Source organism: Aulostomus chinensis, chromosome 19, assembly GCF_037954235.1.
Source record: "Aulostomus chinensis isolate RoL2024-O1b breed Wild chromosome 19, RoL_Achi_v1.0, whole genome shotgun sequence".
Taxonomy (NCBI): Eukaryota; Metazoa; Chordata; class Actinopteri; order Syngnathiformes; family Aulostomidae; genus Aulostomus; species Aulostomus chinensis.
This window is the reverse complement of record NC_141338.1, coordinates 5,566,941-5,589,412: the sequence shown is the minus strand read 5'-3', so window position 1 is coordinate 5,589,412 and position 22,472 is coordinate 5,566,941. Positions and strand designations below refer to the sequence as shown.

Below are 22,472 nucleotides of genomic sequence, written 5' to 3'. Positions count from 1 at the left end.
TTCTCTATCATCACAGCAGTTTGTATGTAGACAGCTAGAGAGGTCTAGCTCTGATTATCAAGCGTATGCCAAATACTAGTGGAAATAAGGTGTGTTTCCAGGCTCAGGACAGGTGAGCCAGCTGATGAGATCACATGTACTTGATGAAAATTATAGTGATGACGATAACCATTAACCCTTAGTTAAAAAAGTGCTATGGCTTGTTTTGCTGAACTGTAATCCTTCTAGATGCATTAAGATGTAGTACATGTAGTTCTCAGAATTTCATCAAGCGCCAATCTTTTATTTGTCAAATACTTCAATTTAGCGCCAAAGACCTTGAGACTGTACTTTGTGTTAAGTCACTAATTAACAAATGTAAAACTATGATGGGACAAAAGTCATTATTACAATTGCCTATGTAGTCAATATATTACAGCTAACTGTGCTCAAACTCGGTATAGTTAGCAATAAATACTACATCTTCTTCATATGAGAATTGCAAATACTTTGAAACTGTGCTTTGTGTTTTAGTAAATTAGTAAATGTTAACACCCTAAACTAGGATGTGACATATGTAAACATACTTGCCGAAGTAGTTAGTAGTTGTTCGTATAGGAATTGCTGAAGTGTAACATCCATCCATCCATCCATCGTCATCTTCTGCTTATCCCTACACATTAAGGGTCGCGGGGGGCTGGAGCCTATCCCAGCGTCAACGGGCAAGAGGCGGGGTTCACCCTGGACAGGTCGCCAGTCCATCGCAGGGCCAACATAGAGAGACGAACAACCATTCGCACTCACATTCATACCTACGGTCAATTTAGAGTATCAATCAGCCTAGTCCCCAATTGCATGTTTTTGGACTGTGGGAGGAAGCCGGAGTACCCGGAGAGAACCCACGCAGACACGGGGAGAACATGCAAACTCCACACAGAAAGATCCCGTGTCCCAGCCGGGACTTGAACCCAGAACCTTCTTGCTGTGAGGCCACAGTGCTGACCACTGCACCACCGTGCAGCCCAAGTGTAACATTACAAAATTAATTTATATTGTTTTTCATTTAAAGTAAGATATTTTGATTATAACACTTTATGATTTATGATGTGCATGCTCAGCAGGACAGTAAAGCAATAATAAAAGGAAATATAAAAAGAAGAAATCACTGGCCTCATAATGCGAGAGAATGTATGTATGGATAGATAAAAAGACGAAGGGGAGACAATTATTATTTCACAACAGATTTTATTGTGGTTGTATGTTGAATGATTTTATTTAGTAGTGGTTCCTCTTATATCATATTTTTCATACGGGTAGAGGAAATATTGCACACAAACATCAGAAAGCACTAAGGGATACTTTCACTTGAAACTAATAGCTACAGGTTACATATGAGTTTGGGAAACAGGGGAAAGAGAAAGGATGCAAGATCACAAGACACCACACAGCTGCAGATAAACATTATTAAAGTTCTCCCAAGACAAAGATAAGGAGAAAAAGGCAGAGATAAAGAGACAGAAGAAGATAGAGAAAGAAGAGAGATGTCAATTCATGACAGTGTTAGTTTGTAGTATTGTTGTTGATTAACAGTGTCATTGTGTTGGTCTGAGGATCCCCTGCAGAAAAATCTTGTCAGTATAATGGTATTATGAACCAACTACTAAGTTTAAGACATATCTGGTGAGTCTGAATAGCCCAAAGCTTGTAATCTTTAAGCTGACATTTGTTAGATGTTCCTCCAGAAGCTCGCCTCTGTACTGTTTAGTTTGTGTCATTTTTTATGTTTAAAGCGTCACGTTTTTGGGTTACATACTTTCACCGAAAACAATTCACTCACTCTCACTTCTGTGTGCTGCCCCTCTAAAGAATACACCTCTGCAAGAAGTTGTCTTTTTAACCTGATTACACAAGGCCCCCATAAATACTTACATCATCCTAAAAATCTGTACTGTACTGCACCCAAAAATGTAATTTTATAACAACGCAGTTCATGGGCAGCACTGGAGTTACTATACGTCATGGCACAACTTGCAAAAATCAATAAATGGTCTTCACACTCACGAGTTAGACTACATAGCCCTGTTGTTCTTAATGCAAGTCTGAGTAAAATTCCCAAAAAATAAAAAGAGAAATAAAAGCAACCCAAACATATCATGCACATGTCTCCCAACCAGTCGAATGGACACAAAACTATTTATAATTATAGTACAGTACTTTAGAAAAACAAGATGTTTTAGGTTTTATGAAAATATCCTGCTTGACCAGTTATATAATGGGAAAAGGCTCCCATATGTCAGTGATGACGTCTAATGTATGGGAGATAAGATTTCTGATTTTGAAACAATTTAAAATCTGCAAAAGAAAACTAACAGAAAACCGAAAACTTTTGAAATCAACTCTAATCCTTAATAAGAGTTTGTTTTGTGGAAAATGATAAGATTTTACAGATGAGACACAGGCAACGGAGCACATCTCAGAAAAGATGCCGTGTTGTTAAAGGCTATCTGGACACATCAAAGCACAATAAGTTAACAAAATACAAATTTTAATTAATCAGCAGTAAGCCAAAAGAAAAGCCCAGCCCAATAAAACACAGCCTTAAGGAAGGAAGGAAGAGTTCAATTGGGACACTATGTCTTGCCCAGAATGAATAAGAAGTCAGACATCATATTAATGCTAATGAATGAATAATATCCCTCCAAGTTCATTCAAATTTACCATCATCAGACAGACTGTCTTCTTGGGATTGACTTCTGGTGTGTACAGTTTTCTCCTGATTCTTGCATACATTCATTTTTACATCACAATAAGGCAAGAACAAAAATTAAGTTGTTTTATCCTTTGGTGTGGATAACAGCCATCATGTAAAACGATACTGAATGAGGGGACATTTTGTTGCTAGAAAGCAGTTAAATTGATTACAGGAAACTCAATACAGCAAAAACATTATTCCTTGTGCTGTTCTCGTAGCTAAGCCACTATATGGTTTCTATTTTCATTTGAGAATTTTCCATTATACCATATTATCACCTTGAAGATATCAAGGATAGTTTTGGCGCATCATTTATTTACTGGCAACTATTAAAAAACATTGTCCCCTGCACGGAGCCTCTCAAAATTAACAAAGTTCTAACTGCAGTTATTGATTTGGGGGAATTGAATACATAACATGTATCATTTTAGCATGTCTGTGAAGATAATCAGTCAAGGTTAACCAAAGAGGATTGAATCAAAGCTGAACAAATCTTCTTCAAGGGCTTTTACTCAGTCATGAAGATGAGAGGCAAAACTTCTTAAATGATCTCCAACCAAGTCTATTTGCTCTCAATTCAACCATCATTGGGTAACATTCAAGCATAGTTTAGTGTTGAAGTGTCTGCTCAGGTTTTATGCTACATGGATTTGTGTTATTTCTCAAATAAGATTCTCATCAGCTGCAGCCACTACTTGGCCTCCTGATCCACGGTCTCTCCCTGAACAGGCCTACATCTCTATCTTGCAAGCTGGGAAGGACTCATCCTGCATGACGACAGTGCTGCTGCTTGCCAGCACCATGATGTTCAGCTCCTGCTGCTTGTCGTGTGTCTCCTGATACCACTCTCTCATCACATCAGTGTCATGGGTTGGAATCAGAGTCACCTAACATCAGAGAGAAAATTAAGATCAAACACTCTGAAAAAATATTTCCCTTTCAACACCAATTATCTTTGCAATTCTTAATCTTTTTTTTTTTTGCTCTCCAGATAGTTAGAAGTCTTACATTCATGCTCCTGTTATGAATAATTACATTACATGATAAACTAAGACATTGCTGTACATTATGGCATTTTATGGTAGCACAGGAATGAGTAATGAAACACAGAGATAAATTATCATTATTGAACGTATGGTTCCCTCCTCTTGGCTGTTTATTTTAAAAGCCTGAAATTGGGTTTGTAGTGTAGGTTCAGCTTAAGATGTTTTTTTTATTGTTTTGTCCTCTATGATAAACTTGTGTATTTCAAAGCTTTTTATTTGTCCTCAACAAGTGGTTTGAAAAAAAAAGAGACAACAGAGGTTGTCTAGGATATTACAATATGTTATAATTACATAGAATTGTCAGTTGACGAGTACTATAAATGTACCTGCATATTGTTTCCCCACTGGGCCTTTCCTTCCAGCAGAGCATCAAGGACAGCCCTACTGGGCTCCTGAGATGTCTGGTCATTACCACTGACCACATAGTAGGAGGACCTCACTCGTTTAAAGAACTCAGCATCCACGTTCTTGGCACTGCAGTGATTAGGGACGTAAACCAAATCCATATACATCGGAGGGCAGTTGGGCAGAGATGCCACACCTGATGTCTTTCCACTGCCAGTACCTGAAAAAGAAACAAATATATATCTTTCTTTTAGAATGATTTTGGAAAGTAAGGAAGCATACCATAACATAAATTCCTTATTAATAGTACTTACCTGATGTGGCACTTTTGACACCTCTAGATGCAGAGGTATTGGTTGCATTTTTGGCATCTTTCCCTTCTCCAACAATCTTCTTTGGAGAGGCAGTCTTTGAATCCTTCACCTTTGATAGACCTTTCCTGGCTGGCGATGAGGCTTTTTTGGAGAGCTTCTTCTTCTTGAGCTTTTCTGCTCCATCTGTATTAGCATTGTGTTGATTTTCTTCAGCCTTAAGAGCCTCTGGATCTACCATGCAAACATCATGGTGACCTGAAGATGGAGCAGAGTCCCTGAGTGCCACTGGAGGAGGATCAGCATGCCTGTAGGTCAGAGTTCTGTCAGTAGGCAGAGTCTCAGAGTCATCTTCAGAATCAATGTTAGCATCTGCTGTAATGGACGGGCACTCCTCGGTCCCTGGTGGAACATCAGAATCAGTTTGGGAGGGGGCAGATTCACTGATCGATGTGGGTGGGGTCTCCTCACATTGTTTGTTGGGAAGCTTACCCCCTGGGGGTGGGGGCCCTCCACCAAACTTGGCAAGAGGCTTCTCCTCCTCCAAGGCGTTCTCCTCATTGATGAAGTATTCAAGAGGGTTGGGGTTGATGAAAGATGGAGACAGTTCTGTTTTGGGGTGACGGTATTCACATGAAGTGACTAGGCATAGGTCGACATCTGTTTTAGATGAAGCAGGGGGGCTGTCCTTAGCAAAGCCTGGTTCCCTAGAGCCACAAGCAAAACTATCATTACATGGGTATGAGGAGAGAGGTAGAAATGATGGAGAAGGAACTCTGGGACCCATGGGGGATTTTGCTGCGAGTGCAGAATCGTCACATTTAAAGGGATTAGTCTCATTTGCTGGGGAAAGTTTACCTTCTTTTGAAAAGGTTAAAGAAGATGATGGAGAAGTAGCCTTAGGCGGTGAAGGTGACTTGTCATATTTCTGCTGTGTGTCAGACCTACTTGCAAGGTAGTCCACAGATGGTGAAACTGGACTGGTTTTATCCATGGGACCTCCTAGTACTGGAGATGGCTCATTAGAGCGGGGAGAGTGCACAAGAGAGGCAGATTTTGGGGTGCCTGGAGACTTGTCTGTTTGCTCAACTAAACCAGGTGCCATTTCTGTCATTTGGCATGGGGTTGTAACAGAAGGAGTGGACTGAGATGCATCAGATGGGGTTGCAGAAGCAGCACGGGCTGACTCATTCTCTTCAAAAAGCAAAGGCTTATCCCCTGTAGATCTGTGATCTTCAGATGGTTTTAAATCTGCTAAATCTGTGGGACTGTAGTCAATTTCCGTTGGACCATTTTCTGTGGCACGTGAGCTGCTTCCTGCAGATGGGTGCTCTGGAGATTGCTTACTAAAGTCAAGGGCTAAGGATTGGTCAGGGGACTCTTGGCCAAACTCTATTGACATGGTAGAGTGTTCTGGTGATTTTGTGTCCTGCACCTGTGCTCGGCTCTTTGTCTTTGGTGAAGTGTCTGGGGAGATGGACATGGGCCTGGGGCTATCCTCCTTGGATGGAGATCCCTCCGCCTCGTGGAAAGTCGTAGGGGTCTGAACCACAGAAACAGACAGAGAGTCATCTACTTCTGTTGAGTGAGGAGAGCCAACCTCAGCATGAAGGGAGGGTGAGTCAGTAGTGGGTTCTGGCAATGAACTGGTGGCAAGGGAGGCAGTGGACGCTGAAGCTAAATGTGAAAACATGTCTTCTGCTACTACTTCCTCCAGAGGTGTGCCTGACTTGTCTGATGTGGTTCCCTCTGAAATTGACATTTTACTTTCTTCTTTGAAAGCGGTGAAAGGAATGGTGTCTGATTCATGTTTGGCCATTGGTGTTGAGGAAAAGATTGAATGATTTATATCTCCAGTTTCCTTAAAATCCTTATCAAAGGGGGACTTTTCCTTTTGTGTTGGGGAATCACGTTCATCTGGAGATGGGCTTGTCGGAGAAGATGCACCTTTCTCTACAGGTGAGAGACTCTGTTGTTCTGGTTCATTTGGCTCTGGGGTAACCCTGTTGGAGGAGTCTTCTTTATCACTTGTGACCTCCACAATTATTGGACCCTGTGTTTTGTCTACTGACATAGGTGGTAATGTTCCTGCTTTTTCATCTACTGGTGATTGATAGTAGGGTGTGTGACCAGAGGATTGTGGTGAGTTGGGTCCTTCTAATGTCTTGTCATCTGGGCTGATGGAAGGCTCAACTGTTGCTCTGGCACACCCTGCCAATGTGGTGGACAGTTCTATTGGAGCAGCAAACAGTGATGGAGAATCAAACTTGTCTTTGGTGTCTACTGAAGGAGAACGTACAAGAGGTGACACTGTCGATGTTGAACTAAGTCTTAATGCATCATGCTTCTCCTCTGTCTCCTGGGCTGTGGCAAACCCTTTAGGGGAGAAGTCCTTACATAATCTATCCTCTTCCACTGAAGAAGTGGGGGATATTGTGGAAGCAGAGTGATTATAGTCCTGGCCTTCTGTGGCATCACTCTGAGAGTGATCAGACCTCTGCATATCCTGAAGTGGAGAGAGGTTCTTCCTATCAAACTCTCCAGATAATGGTGTCACAAGCCTGCCAACATCCTGAGAAGGCGAATCATCATTGGCAATTTCATCACTCATAATATCCCTTGGCGTCAACATTTCATCCATTGGAGTAGGCACACTGGAGATCTCAATTGTGGACTGAGTGTGGCCAGAGGTGACAGTAAAATCCTCAGGGGGTTCATCTCTGTTGTCATCATCCGAGGCAGTTGAGCTTTCAAAACCAATCGGATGCATGTCATCATGGATAGATGCAGCAGGGGAAACAGGTGATGACACTTTGGGGGAGGCTGATACAAAGAGATTCTCTTTTTCCCTCATAATTACATGCTGATCAGCTGCATTTTCCTTAGTCACATCATTTTTGTCCTCGGGACGATATCCTGATAAGACTTTATCGTGTTTGACGAGGTGTTCGTCTTCACAGGGAGTAAGCTCATCTTTATCTGATTCCTCTCTCTTGGGTTCATAAACCTCTTCAGTTTCTCCCTTCTCTTCATAATCGCCTCCTTCCGAAGTTTCCTCCATTACAGTGCCCTCATCTTCAAACTTCTCACTTACACTGCCATTGAGTTTTCCCTTCAGAACTTGTTCATCTGGAGTCACTCCACTGTCTCCCTCAGCTTCTGTTGTGGTAATCCCCTCGTCTACAGACTCCAATGCCTCAGGGGATTCTTTGGTCTGTATTATTTCTTTACAGTAGATCATCACGGCCTCTTCTTCCTTATTTTGTTGTACAGTTGCATCATCCTCTGCAACATCCTCTGCTCTAAGCTCCTCAAAGTCCTTAGTGAGGTCCTCTGGTGATGACATTAGTGATCTTGCTGCCTCTGGGTCCTCAGCAACAGCTGCTGCACTAGTTGCATGAATAGTACTGTCCACCTTCTTTGTCACTTTTGACTTTCCTTTGTCTTTTATCTTTGATAGGATTCCTGTGTCTTTCTTTGAGGCGTCATCTTTTCTTTGGAGTTTTGGTTTTGGTGCTAGACCTTTTTCCTCACCTGAAACCTTTTTTATGTCTTTAGAGGGCCTTTTGACATCTTTTTTTTGCTCTTTCTTCTCTTCCTTTTTCTCCTTCATTGGAGATTCTCTCCTGATATCCTTTTTAATAACTTTCTTCGCTTCCTCTTTCTTAACCTTTTCTTCTTTTTTAATCTCTTGTTTAGGTGCATCACTTTTCCTTACAACATCTTTTTTAGCCTCCTTTTTCTTTTCCACAGGGACTTTGGTGTCCTTCTTAATAATCTTTTCCTTTTCAGATTTTGCTTTTACTTCAGACTTCTTTTTCTCTGGAGTTTCATTTTGTTCTGCTTTGGCTGCTTTTGATTCTTTCTCAGCTGCCTTTGTTTTGTCTTTTTTCAGTGGTACCTTTTCTTTTTTCTCTGTCTTTTGCATTTTTTCATGAGACAATTCTGCATCTGCCTTTGCCTTTTCTGATCCTTCCTCTTTTGATTCCTTCCTGACACTTTTGCTTGGTGAAGGCTTGGGAGTAGATTTTAGGCTTTCTTTGCTATCTGTTCTGTGTTTCATCTTAGCTTGCTTTAGTGTTGGTGTGGATGGTGTATTTGAGGACATTGACTTTTGAGTGACAACCGGCTGCTTCAAGAAGTCAAGGTGCTTCAGCTTTTCTAAACCCTCAAAGATGTGATGCTGGGTGGCATTTCCAGGGAAGAGGACACGCACAACTTTGTCTGAGGGATTTGCTGGGTGCCACACAATGAGCGAAGAGACAGAGGTCAAGTAAGAGACGGGGAACTCAGATTCTTTTCCATTTGGTAGCAAAATTGAAGTGGTGTCTTTTTCGCTACCTGTCCACTGCTTCATAAAGTGTTGCATTTCTTTGCTGTTCCTTGATGGATTAAGCACATACATCTCAAGCTTCCCCACTCCCATCTTCTGAAAAAGTATAATGGGTTCTATAGTGTTCCCAACAGACCTTTGCAGAGGCTCTATTCTCAGATTTAGTTTGGTGAGGAACTGCTGCATGAACGCTGCTTCTTCAACATTCCTCCGAACTCTGAAATTAGGTTCAGCGTTATCCAGGTTTTCTGGAAGATTCACAAACACAACGCCAATATCTGGTGAAATCATATTCTTCACCCAGTCACTGTTTGCTGTTGAGCCCTGAGACTGCTCCTCCTCAAGTTCTGCAATCTTTCTTTGAAGCATGCTATTAAGGCCAGGAAGGTTGTCATCCCCAATGTGGGTCAAGAGGATGGAGTCTACCCGATCCAGATGTCTCACCAGCTTCCAGAAACACGACTTCCTATCCGAGCCACCATTTATGAGCATGTTGAAGCCATTGACAGCAAACAGAGCAGAGTCCCCACGGCCGCCGGGGAAGATGTAACAGCATGGTTTGGAGAGTTTCAGGAATCCACCTGAGGTTGGTGGTTCTAACATGTCAAAAGGTGACGGGATCTCGACTGATTCAGATAAATACTCGGTGAACTCTGAGAGGCCCTCCATTTCAGGGAGTATGAGAGCTGAGTTCAGTTTCATGTTTATAAAGTCTTGTAGGTTGTGTTTGTCCAAGTTGGAGTTTTTCCAGTCACCTTGTTCAGGGCAGGAGAGTGTAAGATTGGCCTTGTTTGCTGGGTGAATCGTGCTGAGCAATTCGCCAATCTGGGCAAGAGAAATTTTTTTTTAAAAAGTGACTTTTTTAACATACTGGAGTCAGTGATAAAAATATTCATACAATATGAAAACTGGATTTACTGAGCTACAATTTGTATCAGACTAGTTCTGGTCTATCATGAAGACTAGAAAGGCAGTTTTGTGCAGCCATCGTGCAATTTTAAATTCAACAAACACACCATGAAAGGGCAATACAGATATCAATGTTCTTCTGGAAAGTATTATATATTTCAGAGGTCATGTGTGCTTCCAAAAACAATCATAATGTTGACTCACCTCTTGGTCGGTGAATATGTCTATAAATTTAAAGAAAGAGAAAGATCCGGCCTGTAGAATTAGCTCCCCGGTGTTTTCAGAGCATTGCCCTGACAGAACCAGAAGCTTGTGTCTGGCAGTGTTGGAGATCATCAATCGAACCTAAAAATTTACAAGAGGAAAATAACACTACTTTTTATTCTGGTTGAAAGCAGATAAAAGTGACACTTGGAGAAAAAAGTAATTCATTTATTGCAACTGTCTGAAATAGTCAAGGAATACAAAGCCTTACTGCAGCAACAATCTGATTAATGATGCAGTGGATGTGTTATATCCGTAGTTCCACGTCATTTAAAACCATTAGCTAATTAGCTGACTCCCACTCTGCTAAGTTTTCTTTTATCCCTCTACCACTCTGCTTTTACTCACCCTAACACTTTCCTTTGGTCTTTTCTCTTTACTTCAGCATTAGCTGTTTTAGCCAGCTGGCTCTGGTCATTTTTGCTGCGCTGTGAGATTTTATTATAAAGCAGTTTTAAGTACTGAGATGGATAGAAGGAGGAATGATACATGAGAAGATTCTGAGTCATTTGCGTGAGACGATATGATGTTATACTGAAGACAGCAACTCCAGTTGAGATAAGTCAGTACAGTTTCTACTGCAAAGCTCTCTTTTAAGCTATTTCTGAATTGAATTCACTGAACAAGTCTTGTTTCGCGATATGTATAAATTGACATAGAATTAGATATAGTGTAACGGAAGCAGAGGTGGGCAAAATATATTTAAATCTGTACCATGATACCTTTTTTTCTTGCAGAATGACATGTATATAAATGAGGATATAGAAATAGAACAATAAAATCCTTTTGGCCTCAAGTCACATCATTATACAGTCTTGACAGCCATGCACAGACAAACAAAACACTGATCTGGAACAACCCCATTTAATTCTGACCATCATCATAAGCTAAACAGTGCCCATCAAAATTCCACTGAAAGTGGGAACACCATTATTTGCAGAATTCTCAATCCAACTAAATGAAAACATTTTTTAAAAAATGCTAAAGGTGTAAATAACAATATTTGACGTTATAAAGAAAAACAAAAAAAAAACATTTTTCATGGGTATGATAAGTGGCTTTGGTTTAAATGGCATGGCTCTAAAAACATGACCAAATCCTCTCCCAATCATCTATGCATTATTTCCTATTCAATGAAGCAAAAGGTTAAAGGCAGCACTTGTTATTCCAGCGGTAAGCAAAGCATTATTCAAGTCCCCTGAGCTCCTTATTATTCCAACCAAAGGCTACAGACAGCAGTTCACAAGGATGGATAATTAGCCAAACATGGCTGCCTGTCAAGGTTGAATAATAATCCTTTTCAAGTCGTATTCTTTTCTCTAAGTTTGCAGACAATGAGATGAAATTGAAAGGGACTGAACAGATTTATATGATGCAGGTACAATGATAGTCAAAGCTAATTTTACCTCAGTGCTGACTGCTTCATCAGAAGGGTTGATAAGGACCACCGTCTCCAGGACATTACTTTTATGATGAAGGATTCTCTGCCCTGCAAAACAAATTAGAAAAAAGTGAGTGATGACAAAGTCCATATGCACATATTTTCACCATGCTAAGAAATATGACGATATGTTCATTTAATTGATGATAAACTAGCATCCCCCTTCACTTTTGGTATTGGTTGTGCCACAATAAATTAAATGAGCATATATACAATAAAAAACAAGTCAAATATCATTTCAAGCAATGTCAATAAACCTCTGAGAACTTTATGGCACCGTCCAAATCAAGGACTTTATTTTTGTCTGTCTGGATGTTTATTTAATTTTGCAAACCTCACAATAGCTGGAAATACCCATAACAGAAACCAAAGACATGTGAAATGTAAAGACAAAAAAAAAAAAAAAAAAAATCTCCGTTGCTTTTGAAGCGTTCTCCTCATCGCAACGGGGCAAAATCTGAATGTGATCCCTGACTGAAATTATTCCACCTCCTCCTCCACTCCTGCTTGATTCACTTCTAATGAGATAAAGCACTGATTACAAAGTCATAACGACTCAGGGGGATGTATATCAACTTATTCATCAAGCATAGAGTGCCTGGCATTTCCAATATGGCTGTGTAAATGTTAATGGTTTCTGCAGAGGAGAGCTCTTTATCAGGGGGACGGATATGAAATTCAGGAGATGAACAGCCTCCTCATACACGAACGCTCTCTCTTTTGGCTTTAAAAACCTCTTTTAAGATCAAATTCCTTATCCATTATCAATTCTTATAAAACATCATTAGCCACAGGCTGCATGTAGTATACCAGTGAGGTAGGTTTATTTAATTAAAAAACATAATTATATGTGGTTGCTTTCATTGATTCATTTGTAAATGATTAAAAAAACACATTTAGGAAACAAAGTAAAACAGCCCCTGAAAGCAGAATGAAAAAAAAAACAAACTTGAATTAAATTTGGTTTAATGCTTTGTCCTTTTACATCTTTCACGATACAGGCATCAGTATATAAATGTAGATTGAAATGTTAAATGTGTTTTCAATAAGCTGGATCACTTTTAATTTTGGTCGTTGTTGCTGTGGCAGGCATATTGAATTTATCTTTACAGTCTTAAATATCTCTCATTTTACTCCATAGCTCATGAATATGATCGACACGTTCTATGACAGCCATAAGAGATGACAAACAAGACCCATATAATGAAGAGAGGGTTGTGGCAAGCTCTTAATCAATACTAGGTTTTGATTATTGATTATGATAATGATTGTGGGTGTGTGTCTCTGCCTGTATAAGTGGCCATCCTTCTTCCGGCTGATGAGATTGACAGCTTTTCTTCAGCATCATGACCAGTTTTCATTCACTCTATCCAGTCTGTCTTTGTTTCTTTCTCCTTGTTATCTAATTTCTTTTTAAGTACTTAAATCATTAAATTCTTGTGGGGGCTGTTGAGGAAAGGTTTTCTTTGTTCATTTAGATCAATGTCCTCTGGCAGAAACAAAGGAAATTCTGCTTTTAGAAGAATGCAAATAAGATTGATTTCTCTGAGCGGTTAGAGGGCAAAAGCGGTGATGCTTGGGCAAATGCGTGGGTGATGTAATGTCAGTGACGCACTGACAATTGACAGTTTAACAATAGCAAAAGGTTTTTCAATCAAACATTTAATTTTTTTTACTGAAATGCACTTAATGCAAAATACCCTCAAAGCACATCATTGGGTTCATTTGCTTTCACAAAATTTAGTCACACAAACAAATCACAACCAAACTCAAATCGTGATTCCACACCGACAAATGAACATCAAATCATACCTTTTGATAAAAGAGTGTATTACTGGTAAGATTGCAAAAGACCTAGAAAATTTCTCTGACATTTCAAATAAATGTATGGTTATTAATAGGAATTAGTAGAAATCAACTGGCCATTTTGGGGTAGTTTATACCACAACAATCCCTTTTTTGTTGTTCTCTACTCACACATAAATGGAATCAAATAATTTGTGCTACAAAATTTTTGCATGCATGTCTTCTTGTGGAATAGAAAATGCTACATGAGAAATTAAATACAGTACAGTTCTCATTAATTAGCCCATAATTTCCAGGTTATATCCCTATATCACAATTCAATTTGACCGACAGTTTCGTAATGGGAATTACCCAGAATTCTGCAGCCCGAGCGATAGCAACATACGAACATCCATTAATTACAGAAGCTTTGCTGACTTTCAATAAGCTTTGAGTCTTTATAGTTTGCATGCAAGTGAGGAGTATTTATCTTCCTCCCATGTCGCTCACTCACAGAGATTCATGCACATGTTGTTATCGTTAGTTATTGCACTTCTGCATTTTTGTCGCATCAGCTCCTTTACAGGAGTAGCTTGGGCGCGGCCTCTGAGAGCCCAGTGCATTGTGGTCATTTTAAGCAAAAGAAGCAAACACAACAGCCATGCAGCACATATTTCAAACATATCTGTGCAGCCCAGTTTTAATGGGAAGTCCGTCTGTGCTGCCGTGAAACGCTGTTGTTCAGTTGCAGCATCGACCTGAAGCACTGCCGTTCATGCATGTTTGAGTCTCATCCAGTTTACTGACAGACACAACAGAAACAGTGTGAAATGAGAAAATGAGTGCAGAAGGGGAGGACAGTGTAAATTGAGAAAGTTCAGCTCACCAGCAGAGTGTACTCTCAAGCTTGAGTTCATCGTAATGTGGTTCGAATCAAAATACACCTGTGAAATCATCCTATAACTTCTGATTGAATTTAAAAAATATGTACTTAAAATGAGCAATCATTGTCAATGTCATCAGGATTTTTTTCCCCACTCGTCTTGCCCTACTTGGACATAACCTTCATATTGTGAAGCACAGAGTGTACCTCATCTAGACGTGATACTGCAGTGGCTATGTGGCCGCTGGGCTGATATCCTTCATACATATTTCATATAGCACATTCTCATCACGGAGCACGCAGCCATTAACCCAGCAGCCTATTCCCAGAGGGCTGTCACTCCATGGAAAATCTCTTTCATTCAGTGTAACATTGAAGTGACTCATATACAGTATAGCCTCTCATATCCTGGGAAATGTCTTTTTTTTTTAAAGTAGTCCTGTACTTGTTTTACATGTTGTTACATAATAAATAAACATTTTTTTGTATTTTTCAACTAATCGTGCATATTTAATATTTAGATATCTTTTCTTTCTTTGGATGCAATTCTTTTTTTTGGCACTATTATTTGTTATTATTCAATCAAATTCAATTAAGAAGGGCCGATTGTTCTAAATGAAATTGTAAATGGTTGACTTACACAAAATTACTAAGCTATCACTTACAGGTTCTAAACACTTTTATATCGAAAGTAAAACTGGGAACAAAATAAATGGGTGTCACATGGTAAACAGATTATAGTTCTGCAATAAATTAAAACAGCTGCATCAAAATTAGATATATTCATCTTAAAGCATTTCACCTGCAAATGCATTGCTTTTCCCATTTTGATCGTTTGGTATTAATTCAAGGTCTGTTGAATACTCAAGCGTTCTCATATTTGATTGTTTTAGTTTTATTTAAAGCAATTCTATGCAACATTTTGTCAATGGCAGTTTTGGCCGTCACACAACCTCCACAAAATGAATCTTTTCACAATCAGAACTGAATCCACTTGTTACATTCACAATGTGTAGAAGAGACGCATTGTGAGAGATAGTTTTGCATCTAGCTTTTCATAAAAATACGATGCGCTGTAGCTTTAAAAGTGCATAACCTGTTTATTCAATGTTATTTACTTGCGGTTGAAGGTCGTTACTTCTTTCCATTTTCTCTGACCTTGACAGACTGCGGCAGCTTTTGTTTCCTACATTCATATTCAACCAGTTTCAGTATCTCATGGTAGTTTCCATTGTTTGCAGATGATTTGACATTTGAATTATATATAATTGTTCCAGCATCATGAGAATCCCAAAAATAAACCAGCCTCACTGAGCTTTCTTCACTCCTAAATCTCATCCAAGCAAAAGCTTTCAATGGTCTGTGAAACGACGAAGCAATCAATCACTGAATCCCATTATTCAATTTGCTTATGTTACTGTAAACGAGCCATATCTGTAATTGCTAATGAAATAGAGGGAAAAAACATCTTGCTAGTCTTTGTCCCTCTCGGAGGGCTACACCCTGCTCAGAGATTGAGTGACTGTTTGACAGAGCAGAAAATGTAGCCGTCCTCACATGTGGAGGACGAGTGAAACACGGGGAGGCCACCGTTACCACCTCCATCGCTCGACCAAATTACTGAGCTAACCTGTCAAAAAATGTCAGACTGTGCATTGGAGCTTGCTTGACCCTGACAATTACCTTGATCGATATAAAAGACTTTAACACTCACAGCCTCTGCAGGAGGCAAGGTAATGTGGCATGCATCAATGAGCATTCTCCTTCTGGCTGAATGGGAAGTGCGAGACTGGTATGGCCTGACTGTCATGGGCTGAACCACACAGAGGAACATCAATGTGGATGGCACCGCACCAAAAATAGATCAGTGGAACAACTAAATTCAGAGCATCCCCTCCTTTTGCATCTAAAAGACCTTGCATAATTAATCTGTGTAGCTGCACGGGTGAAACCCCTGTATGTGTCAGCACTGTGCTCTTCCCCTTCCTGTCAGTTCAGTTCGCACCAAACTGACCTCAGTGACTTTCAGCTGCAAAGATGGAGCCCCTGAGCACAGTTTTCAATCTCACTTGTCCCGGCGTCCCCAAAGAACTGGATTAAAAAGGAAACTAGATTATGTAATATGTCTGGTTGTGGAGCCCTGCTGCCTCAGTTAAGCTGATTGTCTCACAGAGCAGTCAGTCACCTCGGTCGTAGTATTGATGCCTGTCAATAACGTTTGGCTTTAAAATAAAGCGCCGCAGGGAGGACGTATCTTTGTAGGCCAATCCGGAAGTCAGCTCGCCATGGGTTCACTTGACCAAAAGCTAATGGGATTTTAACATTTTACATTCCGCTGTTATTTTTGAATAGTAAATGCAATCCTTAGAAGTACAAAGCTAACGTTATGCTATGCCCAGGCTACACCACATGTTAAGCCACTTGTTAGCAACCAATTTCTGGAGGACATACAAACGCCGTAACATTCACAAATCTTTGCTAATGTGTTTTACACTGTGCAACAAAACTAAACCATATTAATCTAGTGTGAACTGCGGACCTTATTTCAGGCTTTTAACTAAAAACTGAATCAAAAATCCCACGGAGGAAACTGGACGTTCAACAATGCTAACATAGTTTTGGGTTTTAAAACTCATTTTTGCATCTTTTTAAAGAATTATCCAGAATTACCCAGGTATAAGGGGAAAAAACAAACAAACAGCAGCTTCCCTTCCCCTTTTTTTTAAATTTCTAAATTAAACACTAATGATTTAACTTCTGCATGATAGATCAATCAACCTGCTTATTCACAGGTAGCAGCAGCAACCAGATTGATTTGAATGCAATTGTGAAAAAATGTAGCGATTACAAGGACAATATTCATGTCAGATGAGTCAACACAAGTCTTAATTACTATTGATCCCCATCTGCAATGTCAACATAGGGAGACTCGGGAATAGATTGGTGCTTTAATGACAGCTTCTTGACTTGCTTTGTCGGTTTCAGGGCACTGAAGGTAAAGTGCTGGGAAATCTATACCAGAAGTATCATATATCCATCAGGGAGATGCCACTGGGGTCTCATGTCTAGCTCCCCCATTCGCCTCCACTGTGGGTTCTTGTGCCAGCAGAAGTGCACCGAAGCAGTGAGATGGATGGTATGTGATCTATCAAGCAGACAGATAATTGCATTGGTCCTCATTCATCCTGTACCACCTGCTGGTTGGTGTTTTCCTGATCTGCACGGCAGGTATACTACAAATAATCAGCTCAGTTCCCTCACACATATCTTTTGTCTCCAAAAAAAAAGTTATTTTTGATTTCAGATTTCCTTTTCTGGAAAATGACTGCGCCTAATCTGTTGAAGTACCTCATCACGAGGACCGTCTGGAATGAATTCCAATCAGCCTCGTTCCTTTTATCTGGAGTTGAAACCTGAGTGACGATGTAGTTTCTGATCATTCTGATCGAGTTGTAGATTTTCTTATTGGCTGCTGCTTAGTCAAAATGGCTCCAAACAATCTCGTCTTACAGCTAAACACTTCATACAAGTATATGTCTAAGGACACGCCGGAGATAATGCCATCTTGACTCATATTTGACCAGAAGTAAGAGACGTCATCCTCCCCCCGCCCCCTTCAAATGGATCCATCCATGTAGGTCATAATCAAATGAAGGATATAAGCAAATCAAATCACAGTGGAGGGACAGAACGGGGTTTAATGCTGCTGCCTTTAATTGAGTATACCTGCAATATAAATCCTGCATTGTGGAGATAACAGCTATTTTCAGTTAATTGGCCGCTGGCTTAGAAAATTTACAGTTGGCATAAATTGTGTGTGTGTGTGTGTGTGTGTGTGTGTGTGTGTGTGTGTGTGTGCGCATTTCTGTTGAGATTAATGTAGTGATTGTGCTGCTGATGAAAAATTGCCAGACACCAATTTAGTTCTCTGCCCAGCAATGACAGGAATATACTACTCAAATCAAGATTTATACAGCACACTGCTTTGAAGAAATTATTACAAATTTGATGTCCATAATGAAAATAAAGGCCAGTCAATATCTTGGAATAATTATCCATTGAGCAGTGGGAACATGGTCCTCAGGGGGAGAGACACCAGTAGATAGTGTCATTCAGTCACTCAAAGTTTGTTGTGTCGGGATTACAGTTTATTAAACTGACCCCATTCATTTTTTTCCACAACCACGCTTTTTCCTGTTTTCTAGCTCATCCAGTTCCACTTCCTCCTTGTTTGCCTTTCTCTCAACACCTTCCTCTTCTTCTCCAGGGATTCCCCTCACCCTCTCTGTTCCCTTCTCTCCTTCTTTATTTTCACGCACAGACACTTGCCATTGGGGATTCTACTCTGATAATTACTCCCAAATCAACTGTGCATCTACTACTGGGTTGCAAAGCAACAGCACACAAGAGGAAGCCAGAGAGAGAGCAAGAGTAAGAGAGAGAGAGAGAAAGAGAGAGAAGAGAGAAGGGTGGAGGATGGGAGAATGGTAAAAACAAGGTGGGATGAAGGAGATTTGAATTAGTGATTGGTTCGTGGAGAAAAAATCAACATTTGAATGACAGTAACTTCATTAGTAGCACTTCTATGAGGATACATGAATGCTTAATTATACATACAAGTGCTAAATAAGCCTTATTTAGGCATAATTCACCATTTATTAATGCTCTTTGTAACCTTTAAGATGAAGTGGGGAGCATGTATCCCCTCAGTAATGCCTAAACCCCTTAACCTCCCTTAGATTTTCCAGTAGTCTTTACTGTAATGTAAAGTTAATATGAACATCATTACTGATCGATTACTGTTAATTAACAGTTAACAAAGCATTAAGTAACCATCATTAATGTACCCTTGTTGTAAGCCATTACCAATTACTTTAGAATGAGGCTATGATGAGCCAAAAGAACCAGATCTTCTTGCTGAGCTGGGCTAAATTAGCAGGAAAGCTCACTAAAAAAAATGCTACAGTTCCCAAGACAAATCACTATATAAATCATAATATGTTTAACCTCCTTAACAAGCTATTGCATCTCACCCCTATAATATTTGATTAATAAGGCATTAAAATAAATGTGATATATTCCGCCTGGATCAATCAGTCGTGAATCTAAGCATGTATGAATCCCTGCAGGTCATATCCAATATGGAGCCGAGCCAGGCAGAGGCTTGAACTGCTGCTGGCCATCGAGGCCATACTGCCCACTGACACACCACATGTCCTGCCACATTGGATCTGTTCCATTTTTGTGGAGCTGTTCCTTCACCTTGAAACCCATACGCCTATAAAATCACCGTGCAGAATGCTGAGAGTGCGTATCCAGCGAAAGATAATACAATTATGCTGCAGGGAAGTTCGAGATGCTGCTGCTGCATCTTCTCAGGTTTTATTAAGGGATGCAAAGGAAGCAGTTTAGGACATATTCAAGACTTAATCAGTAAGAAATAATCCTTCAAACAGTCTTTTATTTCCTGTTTACCTTTGACATCTGCAGAGAAACGAGCTGAGTGTCTGGAGACAAACAGCTTGAGTTCCTGGTCTAGGTTGCAGTCGAAAAGATTGGTGTCCCATGAGCGAATTCCTGCAAGATAAACAACAAAAATCAACGAGAAAATAAATAAAAAAACAAAACAAGCAGGGACAACATGTGAAGGGAAGTTTATGTTAGCACAGCCATCCGAGAATGAATCAATAGATACTGCAGTCATTACATCAAGAACTTGGCAGTAAATGTGCAGACGTCTATTTCACTGATCCTTTGCTTCAACTTCACTGGAAAGTAAAGTGTGCATTTATAGACTCGCTACTGGTTTGGCATGACAAAGTAAATCTATAATAGGAAATATCTATAGCTCTGCATCTGTTTCGCCACGGGCCGGACGTACCATCAGCCTTCACTGAGCTGAGTCATAGTAGTATCATCCTCTTCCCATGATTAGGCACGTCAAAGGCCTCCATTAAACGTACATGAATTAATCTGGCATGCAGACAAGAATAAACTGCATTAAGCTGCAAATCAACGTTTATCCAGTTCAGCTTTTGTGTCTTTTGTAATCAAAGACAAAAAATGACAATAGTCCACTTACAGGAAGGGTGTCGCAAAAGATGAGAACCTGACTTGATTAACAACTGTCATGAAAGCTACTGAAGGACAGGAAGAATCATTTGAAATATGGATGTAAACACATTAAACAAAATACTTTACTATACAATGTTTGTATATTTTGTGAAAGAACATAAGGGAAAGAAATATGATTGTAATGTACCATGTCACCTTTATTATGTAACATTAATAAAGAAAAAGAATATGAAGATTCAGAAATGGAAAATAAGATGAAAAGGGGGAAAATATGATGATATAAATAAAGGAGGTGAACCTTATAGCATTTTAGCATGTATTTTTGTGAAGGAAAAAATGGAAGTATCTCTACATATATATAATGTAGTAGAAGAATAATCCAAAAAAAAGACACAAAATGAAATAAAAAGAAAAGTTCTTGATAGAACACATCTGCAACAACTGAGCAAACTAAATAGAACTTTAAGTGTTTTAGAGAAAAAGGAGATTTTAACCGTGACAAACTTCATTGGTGATGTTTAAAATCTCAATAACAGGCATGCAGTGAGGTTTCCAAGGTTGAGACTATGACGCATTTAGAGCCCACACACTGACCAATGCAGATGAATTACAATTAAAAATGACTTTTTTTGGTTAAACTCTAAAATCTGTCGATAAATATAACATCTCTGGAGCAACGTTATTTGTCTTTCGTCATCAGCAACCACCTGATGTTCTATGATCGCAAACCCTCACAGTTACTGCGCCACATCCCCCCCCTCAGTCAGGCCGGGGAGGCAGGGACCTCTACGGCAGCTGTGGCGCTTCAAAAACGCCCTGCGCTCTTTGAAAATCGGTCCTTGTGGCTTTCCGTAGGGACCGCAGTGCGGACCAGGCCACGCCCACTAGCCGGTGTGGGATGTGAGAGCTGGATGCGGGAGGATGATGTTGAAGGAGCAAATGTTCCCACTGGATAGCCATCGGAAATCAATGTATCCAGTTATCATAGACAAGCAGTCACTCCGCTCGCGAACGGGTTTGATTCCGTTTTGCAGACGAGGTTCCTGACGCACGAATGCTGAACTGACTGCTCAACTGACGGTTAAAAAAAAGGATGCTCTAGAACGCTTTCCTGAAACAAAAGCAACTCAATCAAGGTCCCAAAGGTGCTTTGAGTGAAAACTGGCAGCGCCGGTGCCAAAGAAGCGCTGCATTGTTGACGCATAGTCCAGATTTAGTGCTGAATCACTGCTGCCAGCTTTATTAGAGGGACCACGTGTGTGGATCACAACATCGGGCCTCAATCCGACAACAATAAAATCATCTTGAAGCAAGAGACTGGGTGGGTGTGTGGGTGGCTGGCAGAGATAGAGACAAGTTGTGACGATATGACTGGGAGGGGCTGTTCACGAAAGAAAGATCTTAATGCGCTCAAGCATATAGTGCGTGAAGATGGGCGTTAAACAGGTGCGTCAATGTGACTCAAAGAGGTGCGCGGTGGTTATTTAGCTGTGTTCGATAAAAAGTTGAGCTCCCGGCGGCCTCCTCCCAAGGGTCCCCCTTACCTTTCTCTATGTCCGCAATGGCACACTTGAGGTGATCCTCCGTTACGATCTCCCCGATAACCACCAGAAGGTAGAATTTGCTGTCGACGAAGTGGTGCGAGGGGCTGCAGGATGTCGGAGACGCCCCTACGTTGCTTTGCCCACCTAAAGTCTCCATATCTGCAGATTCTACCAGGGTGGCCATCGTCTCCTGTCCTCTTGTTCTGCTCTCTTCTCTTGGTGTCTGTCTCGGTTATCAGGATCCCAGCAGCAGCAGCAACAGCGGCAGCCTCCTCCCTTTATTCGCTGCAGTCAGAGCAGCTCCAGACATTCAAGTGGAGTCTTGATAGGAGTGGCCCTGCCTTTTTATACCAGCAGACATTGTGTCATATTCGGTAACCGGGGAGAGAAAAGGGCGCCGTTATTTTTTTTTTCGCATACTCACCCCACAGCTGATGTCATTCGCAACGAATCAAACGCCTCCGGAAGCCTGGGAGATTTGATACTTACATATTCATCAGCTAATTAACTGTATGTAGCATTTGTGGCACTATATGAACCTTTTGTTTGTTACTCAAGAAAGAAAAGTCAGAGAAGAAAAAACTAGGCTAGTAAAAGTATAAGTTTAAAAAAAGCCTTAAAATCTTGAAAATATATCCTATGCTGTAAAACAAAAATCATTCAAAGCAAATTTTATAACAAAAGATCCTAAGATTGACTGAACTCATGTGATTGAAATGAGAGCATTAAATTGCCCTTTTTCATAGTTTTTATTTGATATAAAAAAGAAAATGCTGAATCAAATGATGAAGCAGTTTCTCCCGTG

At 40.3% G+C, this 22,472-nt stretch overlaps 1 protein-coding gene across 1 annotated transcript; it reads right to left on the bottom strand.

Moving 5' to 3' along the window:
* Positions 1 to 1,225: 1,225 nt before the first annotated feature.
* On the bottom strand, positions 1,226 to 22,053 carry map1b (microtubule-associated protein 1B). The gene is made up of 7 exons (XM_086187029.1): positions 21,668 to 22,053; positions 19,524 to 19,625; positions 11,346 to 11,428; positions 9,880 to 10,020; positions 4,437 to 9,591; positions 4,104 to 4,342; positions 1,226 to 3,618 (listed from the first exon to the last, which is right to left on the bottom strand). Exons 1-7 carry the CDS (start codon positions 21,849 to 21,851, stop codon positions 3,463 to 3,465), a joined length of 6,060 nt encoding a protein of 2,019 aa, XP_086043155.1. The 5' UTR covers positions 21,852 to 22,053; the 3' UTR covers positions 1,226 to 3,462.
* Between the last annotated feature and the right edge of the window lie 419 nt (positions 22,054 to 22,472).

What these genes read in the sequence shown, in the direction of transcription:
- map1b (XM_086187029.1), bottom strand. Translation starts at nt 21,851, where the DNA reads ATGGCCACCCTGGTAGAATCTGCAGATATGGAGACTTTAGGTGGGCAA. An exon ending in ATGAAGCAGTCAGCACTGAG is followed by an intron (nt 10,021 to 11,345) that starts GTAAAATTAGCT and finishes GTAAATTTTTAG; the next exon opens with GTTCGATTGATGATCTCCAA. An exon ending in TGTCAAAAGTGCCACATCAG is followed by an intron (nt 4,343 to 4,436) that starts GTAAGTACTATT and finishes TTTCTTTTTCAG; the next exon opens with GTACTGGCAGTGGAAAGACA.